Source organism: Talpa europaea, assembly GCF_964194135.1.
Source record: "Talpa europaea genome assembly, chromosome: 1".
In the NCBI taxonomy this organism is placed as follows: domain Eukaryota; kingdom Metazoa; phylum Chordata; class Mammalia; order Eulipotyphla; family Talpidae; genus Talpa; species Talpa europaea.
The window spans coordinates 55,410,851-55,429,611 of NC_140073.1; the positions used below are offsets into that span (position 1 = coordinate 55,410,851).

General features: G+C 38.6%; 1 protein-coding gene across 7 annotated transcripts in view; it reads right to left on the reverse strand.

The window, feature by feature from the left end:
• DLG2 (discs large MAGUK scaffold protein 2) overlaps positions 1 to 18,761 on the reverse strand; it is a gene marked incomplete at both ends in the record, with an annotated part of 1,956,162 nt that overhangs the window by 1,186,056 nt on the left and 751,345 nt on the right. Inside the window, one exon of one of the 7 annotated variants that reach the window (XM_084247158.1) lies at positions 11,696 to 11,797. The exons of the other annotated variants lie outside the window; for them this stretch is intronic. Within the exon in view, the coding sequence (XP_084103284.1) occupies positions 11,696 to 11,797 (102 nt within the window). Of the gene's footprint in view, positions 1 to 11,695; positions 11,798 to 18,761 lie in introns of those variants that run through there. 7 annotated transcript variants of the gene reach the window in all.

Sequence of the window (18,761 nt, forward strand, 5' to 3'; positions counted from 1 at the left end):
GGCTTGGAGTCAGAAAGCTGGACTTAAAACCCAGCGCACCACCATATGTGTTGTGAACGTGGGCAAAGTGTAGCATCTTTAGAAAGAATGTATTTGAAAGGAAAAAAAAAATCAAGGATATGCAGTTTAGCTCCCATTAGCTTTTTCACCAACTGAATAATATCACAGAAAATGGTCATAGGGCTGATGCTTGAACACCATTAGTGAAAAGAATTTTAAACTCAATGTGCTTTAGTTTCCTCAACTATAAAAAAATATACTTTATTGAGCTTTTGAGTTGAGGGGCAAAGATAACTAATTGCAGAGTGCCTTGCATGTAAAAACAATGATCATTTATTTAAAAATCTAAGATCAAGATTAAAGGTTCCTTCTAAATAGATAAAAACATTACAGTGAGTTAAGTCCTGAATTCAGTAGACAGAGTCCCATCTCCATTCTCTTAAAACATCTGACCACTTCATCTGAGAACCTTGTTGAAAATCAATTTACCACTTTACCAGAAGAACAAAAGTGCATTTTGTATAGTCCTGGTTTCCTATTTTCCTAGAGTTATTTTTTTTCCTTGCAAACTTTTCAAGATAAATTAAAAAAAAAAACAAAACACAGAGCTTTGGAGGATGCCTGCTTTCCCATCAGCAGAACAGGCATCCGATTTCTACAATAAATGAGATCATAGCATCCCTCATCATACTGCTATAGATAAGAACCTGTCAGCATTTTCATTATAAAACCTTTTTCTACCCTCTGGCTTGAGAGACCAACCATAGCAATTTGCTGGGGAAATAGCTCCAGCAAAGGGCAGTGCACAAGGCTCAAGCACAGAGAGAAAATGTTTTCATTTCACAGACTCAGAAAGGTTTATTTGGGAATTAGGCTGACTACAGAATCCCGAGGAACATTTCTTTCGGATGGTCATTTGGCCTTTTAAATAATGAAAATAAGGTTCACTGATATGTAAAACAAAATTCTTCTCAGGCAGCAGATGTGAGGAAATGGGTTATCTATTTTAATACCTTCAGGCACCACTACCTCCGTAACGACAGCTATAATAACTTACACATAACTGAATTTGTGCTCACAGGAATGTGTTTTGGGACTGGAACATCCTCTCTCAGATTCTCTGAGATGAAATCATGGGGGAAGGACTGTGCTTGCATTACTGAAAATAGGAGAAAATGGGATATATTAATAATATTTAGGGATGATAAGTTTCCCTAGCAAAGAGATGACACACTGAATACTCAGCAAAGGTGGGCTGAATATAATTAATACCTGATGTGGTTCAAAAGGTAAGCTCTTGCATTCCCACTCCTGAATCTTAGATATGAAAATGAAAAGGCCAATTTTTAGGCTATTCATACTATACTAATATAAACAAAAGTGAGATGGGAAGGGAATGCATCTGAGGGAGTGAGAGGAAGAAAAACATATTTATTTAATCACTTCTAAGGCCTCCCCGGTGGTGCAGCAGGTTGAGCACCATGCTGTGAAGCTGTCCGCAGCCTCTGTGGTGCAGGTTAATTCTGGCCAGCCAGGGAGATACCCACATGGCATGGCAGACCTCTTTTGTCTCGCCCACAGCTCCCCTCAACAATGTCTTTGGTCTGTCTGCCTGGTCTGCTCCCTGCTCTGTCTCTGGTGAATTCTCTCATCCCCCTGCACCTCTGGCCTGTACCCCAGTTCTTGTATAAATAAATAAAATCTTAAAAAAATTACTTAAAAAATCACTTCTACATGCCAGAGTATTCATTATTTTCTTATTTGTCTGGCATAACAAAATGATTAAATCTACGTACGACATTGTATAGATGACATTTAACCCAAAGAGGTGAAAGACTTTGCCCATGATCACATGATCCAATTACATGGCTCCTGTTAACCTCAACCTCTTACCCTGAGGACTTGCTTCCTACTTCTGTGTTTACTGAACCAAAGGCACACTCCGATTTAAGATTCGCCCAGGGTATCTCTCTGCATCATTCACACTGCAGGATGAAATACAGACTAGCCCTTTCTCCTTCTGTTCCTTCTTCCTTCCTTCTCCCTTTCATTCAAGGAATGTCTTTAACATCACATTGATACTTCGGATATCTTTTTCTTACAATACTAGCAAAGAAGTGTAGGACCGTCAAGATGGATCAATAGATTTGAATTCAAGGTCATACTTATTTTTTTTTCTTTCTGATCTAGTCAGAAAACCTAGAGTAAAATCTTGTCTTCAAATCCTAGAATAAAATCTTTGTCTTCAAAAATCTTCCCTAATTCTACTAAAAGCAACCACTGACTCTGATTGTCTTCTCATTGTCTAAAATGGGGCTTCCTAACATAGAAGGGTATGGAATTAATTTTAAAACCTGAACTATATCGTGGAACTTCACTTGATATTAGTTTATGTATCATATTATTAATATTTAGAGGTGGTGTCACAAGAGGTTAGTGGATACCTTCATGGACTATATTGAGAAACATGCAGGTTCATGCTTGTAAAGCCTTTAGAGGGAAAAAAAAAACACATGTGCATGTTAAGCCTTCAGTAGAATTGATCCAACTTTACCTTTTGGTAATTTCTTTCATGTATGTTTCTTGGTGCTGCCTTACTAGCTGAACTGAAAGAACCTCAAGGCAGAAACTGTGCTGTATTAGTTTTGAGTATTTCCATGAGATGTCTACTAAAACAGTAAATGAAATATATGATGAAAAGAGAGCTAGATATTGATGAATAAATAAGTGTATCAACCTTCCTGCAAGTGGAGTGTCAAACACAATAAGGATAGCTGGAGGCGTAGCTCCCAAGAAAAAATCAAAGCCTCATAATCTTAGATAACCAGACAATTGACATATTCGTGACTACCATACTGCTTGAGATATAATAAAAGTGGTTTTGATAAAAATATTAATCATTATTGGATTCTATCATTAATTTTAAATATAAAGCAATATTAATCCCTGGTTAATATTATAATGTGGATGTTAAGGCAGTTAGAATATATCAGACCAGGGGCCTCCCTGGTGACCCAAGGGGTTAAGACGCAGTACTATGAAACTATTGGCAGCCACTGCAGCAGGAGTTCGATCCCCAGCCAGGGAGTTGCCCACATGTCACAGCAGACCTCTCCTGACTCACCCACTGCTCCCCTCAGCAGTGTATTTCGGTCAATCTGCCTGTTCTGTTCCTCACTCTGTCTCTGGTGAATCCTCTCACCCCCACACCTCTGGCCTATATCCCAGTTCTTGTATGCATAAATAAATAAATCTTTAAAAAAGAAGAATATATCAGACCAGCATTTTAGAGACTATGACTTTTTTCAAAGTGCCCATTCAATAAATAAAATTATTTAAGTCACCTCAGGAGCTTGGACAAAATTTTAATAAAGATAATGCAATGGAACACCATCAAAGCATAATGTATTTTATGCTAGGAATTACGCGACACAAAATTGATGTTATTGCATGGGGCTTCCAAAAGTCATAATTTAGGACAATGTTCTTATTTTGTTTGAACTAATAATTTAACCATTCATAAGAAAAATTATTGTTGAATACCTAATCATCCCTGTAATGTATGCTGTGCTTATAAGACTGACAGACCATTCACATATGTACATGTAGATGGAAAAGTCTCTACAGTAGCATCAAATGATTTCTACTGTGCTATATCTAGGGATATAATATGTGACTTATAATGAGGTAAATGCATGGATTTCTAAGAAAACAAGTTTAACTGCAATGAGATGCCTATGGCGCAGAGATTCAACTGTATTTATAATCTCTCAGTTCCTTTATAACTTACTAGATTAGAACAACTTAATAGTGACGGTATGTCCAAATACCACTGTATTAATAAGGGTTCTCCAGAGAGAGAGAGAGAGAGAGATTATAAGGAGCTTCTCATGGGACTCGGGAGGTTGAGAAGTCCCAAGACCTGCATCAGCAAGCTGGAAACCAATCCAGATGAACAGATGTGTCATTCTAGTGAGACCAAAGTTCTGAAAACCAGGAAAGCTGATGGCTTAAGTTTCAGTCTGAAGGTCAGCTGGCTTAAGACCCAAGGAGAGTTGATATTTTACTTCAAAGGTAAAGTCAGAGATGACTGACACCCCTGGTCAAATTAGTGAGACAGAAGGAATTCCTTCTATTTCAATCTTTTGTTCTATTTAGATCTGATGAATGCAAGCTTGAAGTATTGCATGCCATAATAATTCAGAGGTAATTTAACCCAGAAAAGATTGGAGGTGAATTGATCATGTGGCCTATAGAATTTCACTTGGACTTCCATAAATGAATAAAAAGTGTGGCTTCCCTGGTGGCACAGGGTTTAAAACACAGCACTATCAAGCTATTGCCAGCCATTGCATCAGGAGTGTATCCTCAGCAGGCCAAGGAGCTAACCCACATGGTGCAGCAGACCTCTCCTGTCTCACCCACTGCTCCCCTCAGCAGTGTATTTCACTCAGTCTGCCTGTTCTGCTTCTCACTCTGTCTCTGGTGAATCCTCTCACTCCCCTCACCTCTGGTCGACATACCAGTTCTTGTATGCATAAATACATAAATCATCACAAAATGAATAAAAGGCAAAGGTTATCATAAAAAATATAATTTAAGTCTGAGGTTTTACAAGATCCTAAGTTCTCTCTCTCAACACTCCTTTAAGTCAACATATCTTACTGACTTTAAAAATCAACCCCCTTTACCATTTGATATTCAGGTTTTATTCTCAAAATAATATACAATTAAAAATAACATTTGGAATAGACCATGTACTGGCAAATATACACTGTCAAATGGGACTCAGGGCCTACACAGTCTGCTTGTTTGGAACAGCAAGCACCTGTTTCACTCATCTGCTCATTTTTATTTTTCTTTTTCTGGGTCAGGTTTAACCTAAGATTGTTTCTTGTATGTGGTGTGAATTACTTAAATGTCTAGATTATGTTTTTTACTGCATTCAAACACTTTGATGACATGTTGGTAAGTTAAAGTACACCTCATTAATCGATGGATGAATTATAATGTATTTGATTGCATAACATTGTTCAGCTGACTCTTCTTCAATAATATCCAATATACATAATAGTTCCCAAAGTGGCTTAATAAAATAGAAGACAAAAAACAGTGTGAATATTTACCACATGTCAGGTATTTTGTTATTTGTTTTCAGATATGATATATCACTTAATCCTTACAACAATCCTATAAGTAAGGTATTATTTTTCCTTCTTTTTTTATAACTACAATATGACAGTTACTTTTCTCTCAACTTTGACTCTCAGATAATCTAGTTCATAGAGAGCAGGGCATACAAAGAATAGCACTGAATTAGAAAGTAGGAGATGTGTTTCTATGTAGGAATTTGTGACTTGCCATATGATCCTGTCTATATGGTTTATTGACTTAATATCAGAACTGAGAATATGAATACTATAAGAAATGGTGCAATGAATCACACTGTTCTCAACCAAGAATATTGATGCAGTAAGACTGAGTGTCCTGACAAGTGTGCCTTGCATTCAATTTCTGGATTAATCTTAGAAAGATGTGTACATGTCCTCCCAGGTGGCACAAGGCGTTAAGACACAGCACTATGAAGCTAATGGCAGCCACTGGGGCATGAGTTCGATCTTTGGCCAGGGAGCTACCCATATGGTGCAGAAGACCTCTCCTGACTCGCCCGCTGCTCCCCTTAGCAGTGTATTTCAGTCAGTCTGCCTGTTCTTCTCCCTGCTCTGTCTCTGGTGAATCCTCTCACCCCCCCACACCTCTGGCCTGTAACCTAGTTCTTGTATGCATAAATAAATAATTTTTTTAAAAGAAAGAAAGGGACTTATAGGAATTTGTTTTGTGAAAGAGCCCTCCAGTTAATTCTGGAAATGAGTATATGTTATAGACATAACTGGTTGGGTTCAAATTTTGACATTGCTACTTAAGAGCTATGTGACTTTAAGGTGAGCTATGTCAATTCTGTATACCTCAGTTTCGCCACCTTTACCAGTGGGATAACTATTATATATATTACTAAAGATTATTATGAAGATTAAATGAGTTGACATTTATAAATGAATAATATTTGCAAGACACTGTCAGGCACATGGATACAGGGACTAAGGCCTAGAGAGTATAAATAGCTGTTATCTGAATGTACCCATTTTGAACACCTACATTGTTTGTATATTATACGTTTTTATAGCAGAACACACAAATATAAGTGGAACTCCTATTGACTCCATTCACAAAACTATTAAGTTTAAACTTCCTTACAATAAAATAATCTAAATACTTCTTATTTATAAATTCACAAGGTAGAGAAAAAATATTCAAAGCTAAATATATTATGATGTATCTAGAGTATTAGAGCAGTGCAATTGTATACAGCCTCTTTAAAATAAATGTAGCAATATCAATCATCAAAAGTCCTAAAATATTTAACATATGTCATAATAGTTTTACTTAATGTAGACTATACAAAGGGAATGCTTCCAAATAAAAAAAGGCTTATTCCCCCAAATATGCATTTATTTTATTTGTAGTAGTAGATTATTGAAGGAGGGAACTAAATATCTAATTATAAGGATGGTTAACTTTTTTAACTATCAAAATATATACAAGGATCTTAATGCAAATTAAAAAAATCTAAAGTAAATTCCATATGATTAAAACTACATTTAATTAAAACTACATTAAGCTGTATGTAGACAATGACAACAAAATATACTGGAAACTAGAAAAATATACAATAAAATATTGACAATTTCTTATCTCCAGCCTTCTAGACAATGTTTTTAAAATTACTTTTCTTTTTTATTTTGTTTCATTTCTAATTTACCATATTACTTTAAAATAAAAAAAAAAATTACAGACAAAAATATCCACAATGTTGACATACAGAGTAATTGGTTTACTAACAATAAAAATGGTGATATATAGTGATAGATCAATTAGTGAATCTTCTGGATTTACCACTCTTTCATATCAAAGTTGGCAGTGTTTGAATGGGCTGTCAGCAAAGAAAACCACTTTTCTGCCATAGACAGTTTCTAGGGAGGAAAGGGAAGCTTGGTAAGGGAGCTTGGGGACTGTCCAAGGTTCCAGGGAACTGTCCACCCAGGAGGTGCTGACAGGCACTCTGATCTGGACCGGTTTTAAAAGTACTCTCTGGCCTTCGGAAAACATAGTTCAATTCCCTATTGCTTTTCTTCACTTTCCTGAATCTCTTTCCTTTCCCATCACCTTGTTCTACTTTGTTTCCTTCTACCAAATGATTCCTGGCTAAACATTTACTGGAAAAACATATTATAGGACTCTATAACATTTTCCAAAACATTTTCTATCCTAATCCATCAGAAAGGATTTTAAAGGCAACTGGTGTGGCCTAGGCAATCAATGGTTTGATTCAGTTGAATTGTTATGTTAACAAGTAGCTATGGGGATGGGTGTGTGTGGGGGGGGTGGGGGGGGGAGCAAAGCTTCCCTAAGGTATGAGCACTATTTCAAAATCTTTACTTTTTAAAAAGCAAAGGGACCATTGTAGAGAACATTCATTATAATTTATAAAATACTTTTACAGTATTAGGAAAATAATAGTTTGTCCTTTTTTGTTTGCTCATTTGCCTTATAAATATTGGTGGTTGCTAAAGGAGGAAAGGCAGGCAGGGCACACACAGGGACTACCAGTCCTTGCAATGCAAATATAGGGAAGATAAAGGAAACTGCATAGGCTGGACCATGGAATAATATGCAGAACTGGGATCTCTGCATGTGAGGAAAACAAAGTTAAGGTAAGGTAAAGCTGTGTCTATTTTCAGATAACAATACAGAAATTACCATTAAAAAAAAAAAAACCTTTTAGAAGACCCCCCCCCTTCTCCATGGAAAGTCCATTCTCTTAGGCCAAGTTTTATGATAATACCATACAGACTGGACCAAAGAGAAGAGTATTGATATAATAGAATAGTTCTTTATTAAACAAGAGTTTTTTGATCTTATGAAACTTAGGAGTCAGGTGGGATGGTGGGTTGTCTGTCTTCAATGGATTTAGACTTCCTGAAGGAAAATAATGGGGCATACCCACATTTGTATCTCCCATGCCTATCACAATGCCTGGGCTAGAACTGAACAGAAAAACAATCTCCACTAATAGTCACAAGACAGCTAACTAAACAGAATGACTGTCAGGATGAATAAGGGGGGCCCTGGAGATGGCCAAATGACAAAGTACAATTATTTTGGATTTCTGTCCTGAAATTTCTAGTTACTCAGCACACTTCCAGTCTTTACTAGGTTTGAGGGTGATAGGAACAAAGAGTTTAAGTATTTTAGAAAGTTGACAAAAATCTGGCCTATATATTAGCATTGAGTTTTTACTTTGCCATGCTAAATGTCTTCCAGAAAGAAAATAAGTGTCTACCCCAAAAACTGTATTGTCTAACTTACTTGGTAACACTGCAATAAATGCATTTTGAAGGGTCCATGTTGATATCTATATCTCCATGAGTTTTTTATTCAACTGTTATTTAAATTCTACTTTCACTGTTCAAAGATTCAGCTGAAACCCTTAATATATGTATATATTCCCTTAAACCAAGAATGTCCATTACTATAGTCATCTACCACACCATTTAATATTGGAATCATGGGGGACAAGATTTATTGTCAGCTCTCCAGTGTCTAGCATTTATTGAATGCTCAATGAATATGTGTTGAATGAATTAAATGATGGTATCAGTTTTTCATTGGTACTTTGTTTCATAAATGTTTTGTAAATATTTTTGGATATATAAATGGCCCCAACAATGTATATAAACTTTTGTTATAAAGAAAGTTAACTTTAGGAGAGTAATGACCAATCTCATAGCAAAGATGTATAATTTATCAAAAGAACCACCCTAATAGCTAAAGAATTTCCTTCTAGACATGACAAATCCCCCTCACTGAGCTATGAAAATAATCAGTCATATAAAAGTTTCAATAATTTGATAATGCATACATACAAAGTAATACAAATATCACATTTAAATTGTACTATCGGTGGAACATAGGAAAAAGACAAAACTTGCAAGCTGATCATAGATTTGAGGCATATAGCAGAGGGGTATGGGGAAAGTGGTCAAAAGTGGGGAGGGAAAAGCAGAAGAGCCTATGGTGATGATTCATGGATGCTATGGAGGTGGGAGAACTATGGAGATTACACTCGAAGGGAGAAATCAAATATTTACAAAAATGAACAAAGATGCAAAAATATTAAAAACTTCAGTAAATAAAAACAAAAATAAAAAAAATAAATTGCCCTTTTTTTGCAGTGACATATAAGTACTAGTATGGAATACAGTATTTATTACTTTGGCTATTTACCTAAAAGACCCCTGAAATTTAGAGAAATCATATATCTAGCAATCGGTGCAAAGTTTTATAATTCAGCTTCATATTATGTTCTGTTATTGTCAGTCAGATAGTGTTGAAGAAGTTCACTAGAGAAAGACAAGAACAACGATTACTATTCTTTTCATAGCTAATATTCTAACGGGTGAGATGGTGGTTACATAAACCAGTCTATAATTAAACAATTCCTAAGTACGGTTTTAATATAATTATTGATTCTATTATATAGGACTGTTAAGAATTTTCTTCTTCAAATATTTGGCAAAATGAAGTGGGACAGATGCTCTACAGGCATTATTTTATTTTCACAGAGACTGACTTGATTTCTTTTCAAAGAACTATGTCCACCACCATATGTGACTTAGGTGTTTACCTCTATTGACATGGTTCTCTCTCCCACAAAGTGAATTTCTTAAGCTTGAACACCAAAGGGAAAAGAACTTAAAGGAAGTTAGAGTAATATAATTCCCCAACTTCAAAAAAAAAGCTGTAATTATACCAATTTCCTCCACTGTGGTATGAAAAACAAAGGAAAACTTTACAGTATAAAGGAAACTTCCCAAAATTATCTTCAAGGGTTGAATCCATTTTCAATAACATTCTCCAAACTAATAGCTAATAGCGTATCTTATTTGATTATTAGCTTGTGTTTAATTTCCCTTGACAGATAAGTCACTTTAGTTAATAATCATTTAGCACTGCAAAGCAATTCTCATAAGTTCATGGGAATGGATTTTAAGCAGTAGCCATTGCTAAGATATTGCTGTAAATACAATTAGGAGAGTAGGCAGACGCATGGGGGAAGGGTGGCAGGTTGGGTGGGGAGAGAGCTCACATGTTAGTTATGGGTGCAGTTCATTCACATGCATCTCCCTGACAGCAGCGAGCACACAAAATATTAGCAAGTATAAGGCCTTTTCAGGGACATCAAGAGAAAACACTGCTTAGTAGAATCAATATTGTCTTAAGCAGTGCTAAAGATGCACCTATTACAGTAAGTAAAAGACATAAATCTCTGGCAGTAACTTTACAATTAGAAGATTTTGTAAAAAGTGCCCTTGGAGAATGTTAGAGTTTTAGAGGACCATCTCATCTACACCTCTCATTTTATAGCAGATCAGAGTCTCGAGAACACAGATTCTGAGACATAGCCAAAATAAGACTCACAATCCTGACTCCCAATTTTTCCATTAAACTCACACCTCCCATGAGCACTGTCTGTGAAGCTGAATAAGTATGTCTCACGAACTCGACTTCTTAAGGTGCTGGCCAGCCATCCAGTCCAGTCACTGGCATTTCCTTTCAGAACAACAGGATCTATGTGACTTTTGTTGAGTTATGAAAGTGAATATTCAGTTATTTCAGATGAAGCCCCTGCTCCTTAGTGAGCTGGCATAGTGGCCACAAAAGTGTTTTTATATAAACAGTCTAGATAAACCCACTAATTCCACCATGCAAAGTAGGAAAGTCATGTAACTAGGAGTAAGGGGCCATGTCCGCAGGCAATTCATGAGCTAAGCCTGTTCAAATACCAAGTTCTACACCTCTTTTTTCAAGGGGTGCATCATTGAGTGCACCAGAAAAAGAGCATTCAGATAAGGAACAACGAAGAGTAACCTGCTTCAAAAACCTTCAAACCTCATTTCCTTGGGAACACCAATCACATTTACAAAAATCTGGGGTGAGACAGTTATTCACTAGAAACTTCACTGAGTAACTGCGCCACCTTTTGATATAATTTCTGAGTGTTGATTTCAAGTGGATTGTATAAGCTATGGGAAAAACACACAATTGGGGGCAACATGAGGCCAGTTCCAGATTTTCTGTCTAAAATAAAAACACGAGCTTTAGCTTTAAAGGTGCCAAATTGCCAATTGCTATGTTCTGTTCCATCTCCAGTACGTCTACCCCCCCCCCCAACACACCCTTACTGGGGACCATGTGGGTCGGGGCTCCAGGCACTGATAACCTGGGATCAGTTCAGCTGGCAGATGGGGGGACCAGCTCCCCAACCGCTCGCTAGCTCAAAGTACAATGAGATCCCAAGCAAAAAGGCACCGAAGGCGCCCCCTTTCCGTGGCATATCTGCCCTTGTAGTCTCTGTATCCAAGAGACCAGGGTCCTGTCACTGCCCATTTATCCACCGAACACTGGGGACCAGAAAACCCGTGTGCTCTCCGGGCCCCCAAGCCCAGACAGTTCCCAGAGCAAGTCCCAGCTTCTGTCACTCTCCCGGCAGGCAGACACACCAACAAGCAGCACAAGGGAGTGTTTGCACCCCAGGGAGGCAGCATGCATTAAAAAGACGTGAACCTCATCCTACCTTGCATCCAAACATCAACGACAAAGTGTTGTTGGTGCAAGCAACTTTGCAGTGGCAAATCATTGGTGTAAAACAGTCAGGGTCCTTAACAACGGGGGACATTCCTTGCGGGCTGCGGCAGGGAGCTCGCCGGGGGGCCCAGAGCGATCCTCGCCGGGCACATGGGGCGCCAGCCTAGACCCGGCCTCCGCTCCTCCCGCTGCCCCCTGCGCCCCGCGTGGCCATCCCGGCGCCCGGGGGAAGCGATGCCGCGGGCAAGTAGCGAGCTTCTGGGGGGCCCCTCCCCGGGGGAACGCGGCGCGGGGGAGGGGCAGAGCCAAGAAGGATCCCCCCCTATGGTGAATTTGAGGGAGGCAAAATTTTTTAAAAAATGAAAAAACGGAAATAAGAGCAGGCGCTTGGAGGAGAGTTCAAAGGAGGTGGGACAGTGTTCGCATGCAAAGCCTGCGCCCGCCTACTCGCCCCGGCCACGCAAGACTGTCGTGCGAGCTGGAGGGGCTGGGATTATTCTCTCTGAAGAGGAAGAAGAAGAAGAAGAAGAAAAGGAAAAAAAAAAAAAAATACTGCAGCTCCCGATTTGGTAGAAAGCCAGTGGCTGCTGCAATCCGGAGGCGCCGCGGGGCGCGCGGGCCAGGCGCGCGGCGGGAGGCGGCGCCCGCGAGGGCGGAAGGAGCGCGGCTCTCGCTGCTGCCCAGCCCCTCGGGGGCCTCCCCGACCCCGGCTGCGCGACCCGGAGCCCCCCCACTCCCGCCAAGTGTAGCAGACCCCCCAGGTCAGATTTCCTAGCAGGGGAGGGGAGGCCCTTGCGAACCCCGCGGGGAGAACCTGCCTGCGCCCTGGCACGGGCTGCCCAGGTGGATGGCGGCAGAGGGACCGGGGTAGACGCGGGCTGGGAAAAGTGTCCATGGACCCTATACAGCCCAGCGGCCCTGGGCTTCCAGGTCAGCCGGCCTACTCACGCCCTGCGTGGCAGAACTGGCCTCAAAGCCAAGACTTTATCTGAAACATTTTTTCAAAGTCGTAAAAGGAAGAGCCCGCCTCCTCCCCACCTTGATGTCTTGGAGGCTCCAAGAAATCCCAGAAGTGTTTGTTGTTCCACAGGTATGAATGACAAGATTGTTGGATGCTTTATTAGTTTTTGTTTTGTCTTTTCTTGTCCTTTTATAATGATTAAGTATCTGTAGAGATAGAGACCTACATATATTGCTATATATGATAATAAATGATACACACACCTATATTAAATGTATAATGTCAGCACAGGGATGCCCAGCTGCAAAATTGTTCATTAGAGACAAGTAACAACAATAATAATGATGGGGTGGGAAATAACAACAACAATAATAATGATGGGTGGGAAAGGTAGGACTGGGGTAGAGCTAGTGCTCTCTGAATGCCACCTGAGTGGCCAGCAGAATGCCTCACAAAAGGTTAGTAAAAAGAGAGCAAGACTTTTGTGTTGGGAATCAGATTCTGGCTCTGGTGCCAAGTATAGCTTTGAGTAAGTCACTTCTTGTGTCTGAGACTCTGTTTGCTTTTCTGTACAGAAGGGGCATTGAGTCCCAGCTTGCAGAGTTGTCAGGAAGACTAGAGATGGTAATAACACATTCCTACCTGAACCGTGATGGAACAGGACAGCTACTCTTAGTACAAAGCTTATCTTATATTTCAGCCTGAGAGGTAGATGTTATGGACACATTTTTCTTTTTCTGTCCTTTTATTTTATTGCTTTTTTATTGAGGTAACAGTGGTTCACAACATTATAGATGATTCAGGGCATAGGTTCACACCTATACCTTAACCATACCTAATCCTTAACCAGAAACCATACCTACTGCCAAGGGACCCACAATCCTCCACCACAGCCCATTGAGCCTCATCACACTTCTCTCGCCGTTCTTCTCCCTCTGGTACCCTCAATTCTACAATCATATTTCTAAGTTTTGTTTCAATTTAGCTTTGTCTCTTTGCTTTATTTTTCTTTATATTACACATATGAGTGAAATCAAATCATCTTGTAATGAAATCAGTGACTTCACTTAGCATAATACCGTCCAGTTCCTAAAAAAAAAAAATCTGAGTAATATTCCATTGTGTATATACACCACATTTTTAATCCACTTATCTGTCATTAGTCAGTTAATTTATTCCCATAACTTGGCTATTGCCAACAGTGCTGCAGGGAACATAGGTGTGCATACATCCCTTGGAATTAGTGCTTTTCCAATCGCTGGCTACATACCTAGGAGTGTAATTGCCAAACCATATGGTAGATCTATTTTTAATGTTTTGAGAAAAGCCTCCATAATGTTTTCCATAGCAGCGGAACTGGTCTGCATCCCTACCAATAGTGTAAGACTTCCTTTTTCTCCACATCCTTGACAGCACTTGTTTCTGCGCTGTTTGAGGTGGGCCATTTACACAGGTGTGCAGTGATATCTCATTGTGTTTTTCATTTGCCTTTTCTTGAAAATAAGGGGTGATGAGCATTTTTCCTCATGTACATGCTGGCCATCTGTCTTTGGAGAATTGTCTGTCTCTGCTGCCCAACTTTTGATTGGTTATTATTTTTTTCTTTTTTTGATTAGTTTTATGAGTTTTTGTAGATCTTGGATATTAGCCCATTATTGTATGTATTGTGAACACATATCTACTTTCATTTGATATGTTCTGGTGTCTTTGCAGTTTAATATAGTTTCTTTTGCTGTGCAGAAACTTCAGTCTGAAGTAGTCGTATTTGTTTATATTTGTTTTTTGTTTCCCTTCTATTGGAGTCCAGCCACAGCATGGCATTGGAATAAAAATAAACTGTAATGGAATTAAATTGAGAGCTCAGAAATAAACCCACACATATATGGGCAGTTAATCTACAATGAAAGAGCCAAGAGTGTCCAATAGAGAATGGAAAGCCTAACAAATTGTGTTGGGAAAATTAGACAGCCATGGCCAATATAATGAAATTAGACCATTATCTCATATTATGCACAAAAGTTAACTCAAAATAGATACAGGGTGTAAGATGTGAAACCATATAATACATAGAAGAACATACACAAAATATGACACTAGAATCAGTGATGTACTTGACCACATTTCTAAAAGAGGAATCTGAGACTCTGAGGGTGATATCACTTGCCTAAGTTGCCCAATCACTAATCCATAAATGTGAAGTTCAAAGGAAACCACTGGGAGATAGGTTAAAAAGCAATGTCACAGGAGATAGCACCCACTTAGCCAAAAGTGTGGTTCAAACTTTCCAGATTTATTTGAATGTGATAGTTTCAAAGTCTCTTTCTGAATAAGCACTGAAATGAGATCCCATTAGACAAATAGCAACAATAGCCCTAAATCCATAGAAAACTGCCAGAAATATGCCCTCCAGATATAGTCTCACCAGAACACAAAAGCAACTGTACTCCAAATATTAGCCCTAATGCATTATTGCTTCAGCCTTATAAAGTTTCAAAAACCAGAAAAGCACAAAAAATTTCAAATTGTCAATTCAAAGGCAATGCCCTATAAATGTTCTTTCATTCGCCTATATCCAAACTATCCTATGTCCCTATCCCAAGTTAATGGAAATAAAGCCTGATTATGTCAGAATTTTCTGGGAATGCTTGTTAAATATAAGTCTCAGTCTTAACCCTATATTCTCATTCCATAGGCCATGAGGTATCAAGGAATCTATACTCTTCTTAATCAGTCCCCTGGTAGAAGAAATATGAGTCTTGCTTGCAAAATTAAGGTCTCTTGGAAGAGCAATCAATATGGAACAAAATATGAACAAGTCAGCATGGAAAGGCAGTCTGAATTGAGACAAATCTGGTACTACTGAAAGGGGCAGCTATCCTCCCATGTTTTAAGATCCTTATACTAAGTACAGAAGTCCTCATCTAGTCCATTTCTCTGTTAAGAATTAGGATTGACTAAATCTAGTGGGTATCTAGGAGCAGCTGGGGCTCAGGAAGTCTTGTGTATGTGTGCTTTTGATCCCGGGCTTTCTGCGGAATCTTGAAGTCACAGTCACAGATTAATTGTATCCCTTAGCATTTTATCCCTTTATGTTACCACAAAGTATGTGATTGTGTGAGCACTTCCACCTACAGAGGGTCTATAATTATGGCTGTTTTTTCCAAAGGAGAACAGATTCTAAAAAAGTTGTACAATATTTTCCTTATTCATTAGCCTATAATTTGGATTTCAAACACCCCAAAAGTATTGTATGCTCTATATTGTGATGTTCCAATAATATCTAACACGGTCTTTCCCTAATGAATTACCCAAGCTACAGCTGACCTCCTAATCTAGGGCAGCATTAAAGGCTGCTATGTTCAACTCATTTCCATTTCACAGTTTGTACTCGTTTACACTGATAAGGCCACATGACAAAATATATTAAGATGTAAGTTTCATTCCCATTATCTTTTATAGTTTTACTTTAATATTTCTTTCCCTTTCTCTCCTCTCTCTCTCTCTCTATGCCCTATCTTACACACATGTGTCCATGTGTCAGTGATCTATTTGTATACATTTGATGACAAATATTTTCCTTTATATCTTATCTCTCAATAATAGCTGTATGGTGTTGAACAGGGGAAACTGAGGCAAAAAATGTGGTTTCCATGACAATGCATTCCATAAAGTCAGTAACTACTGTGACTATATATATATATATTCATATATATATATATATACACATATATATATATGAATCACCGTTACCTAAAGATATGAGCAGACTGCATAATTGACTGAAAAAGTCTAATTTGGGAATATATTGCTTGAAGGGGGTGTGCTGCAATATTTTTAGGAGGAGATATTGCCAGAAAATACCAGGAGATGGGCCTCCCCTGGTGGCATAGCAGTTGAGCGCTGAGTTGCGAAGCTGCCCGCAGCCTCTGCAGCGCCCCTTGGATCCCAGGCTGCTGGCGAGGGTCCCACATGGCGCATAGACCTCTCCTGCCACCCACTGCTCCCGTCAGCAGTGTCCTTCATCGGTCTGCCTGTTCTGCTCCCCACTCTGGCTCTAGTGAATTCTCTCACCCTCTTGCACTTCTGACTAAACCCAGTGCTTGTATAAATGAATAAATAAATAAATAAATCTTTAAAAAGGAAAAGAAAAGAAAAGAAAAGAAAATACCAGGAGATGATGCTTTCATTTTAATAATCAAAATAACCACCTTAATTAGACAGTTCAATGAATGGTAACATTTATAGCACTTCATACTACTTATCACTTTTGCAAAATGATACATGACACTGCATACTAGTAAACATTTTCCTAATGAAAGCCTTCTTCAAAATGAACTAATAGTCAGAAAAATCAGGATTACCAATAAATGAGGACCAGGATTGTACTGTCCTTTTTTATTTATTGTATCATCATTATTCCTACTCAGAAATTGGGACAAGTAAGGACAGTGATCATTTACTCATTCTTTTATCTTTCTCTGGCAATGGCTTTCATAACATTTTTAAGAGGTGGTTTATGTTACAAGGGAAGAGAGTATATTGGGCACTAAGAAATATGATGTTTCTACTGATTGCATGACTTTAAACAAGCTACTCAACCTCTCTGAGCCTCAATTCCCTTGTTTGTTAAGAAATGGGTGTGCTAATGCACCTCTAGTTTTCTTCCAGTACAGATGTTATTTGAGTTGTCTTCCATATATAGGATATTAATATATTAATATAGTGGAAATTTAAGAACTAGTTTCATTCAGTCATCTGTATTCAGAAAATAAACTTTTCTATAGTGCTCTCTCCTCTGATATATGTTAATTACTATTTGTTATGTGCACTGTTTTAAACTCAGCAGTGTGCAGAGCTAGGTCCTATTCTCCAGAGCCAAAGGTGTGTATCTCTTTCCAACTCTCCATTCAGTGACACCTACTGGTAGTTTGGAATCAGTCATGGAAGAAGTATTTACACCACATAAATTGGCAAACATTATGAATCAAGAGTTTTTTCTTCAGAGAAACAATAACCATCATAGCACTAGTCTAAGTACTTTATATCAATATATTTTATCACCATAACTATTCAATGTTGCAAAAAAAAAAAAAAAGGAAACTGAATCACAGAAAGATTAAGCAACTTGCCCAGGCTAACAAAACTTGTATATTAGTTAGCTAAGTGAATTAAGGAACAGAAACATCTTGATGACTTTCAATCAGAAATGCTTATTTCTTCCTCATGCTAGATATTCTCCCTGTCTGTGATCTTAGTCCACATTATTCCATAAGAAGAGTGCCCTCTATCAGGGATAAGATCTTCTCATGAAGAAAGAAAGATGATCAATGACTGAATGCAGTGGCTCTTAACATTTCTGTTCGGTCATTAAAAATATCTCCCTATTCAAATCTTACTAGCCAAGGCATGACAGGTGGCCAAACTTAAGGTCAGTCAGATAAGGAAGGTAATCCTTTCACAAAATGAAAGGGGAAAATATTGGGAATAATAAAGTAATAGGCAACTGCTAAGTTGGGTAACACAATTTGCAGCCAAGTAATCTCACTTAAGGGGCCACATTCTTAACAAGTAGGTCACTCAGCCTATTAATTAAAGTTAAAACCACAAATTTTCAACTTTTTTTCCACAGTAGGGTTTGTTATTTAGTAATTCTTTGAGGGAATTTTCCCATGACTCCTGTGATAAAAACACGGTAGATTTAGAAAACATAAGAACTTTTGGATTAATCAGACAGACTAGGTTTTGTAGTATGATTTCAATCTTTATGCCTTTCCCTGTCTTCCCTTTCACTGATCATTGAAGTCCATTTATTCTCATTCAATTGTAGTAGAGGTCTTTTCATGCAATTAATGCATCAATAATCTATGGAATGGGCCTCTCTGGTGGCTCAAGGGGTTAGAACGCAACCTGTGAAGCTGCCCACAGCCTCTGCAGCGAGGGTTCGATCCCCAGCCAGGGAGGTGGCCCACATGGCATAGCAGACCTCTCCTGACATGTCTGCTGCTCCCCTCAGCAGTGTACTTCAGTCAGCCTGCCATTTCTGTTCCCCGCTCTGTCTCTGGTGAATCCTCACCCCCCACACCTCTGGCCTGTA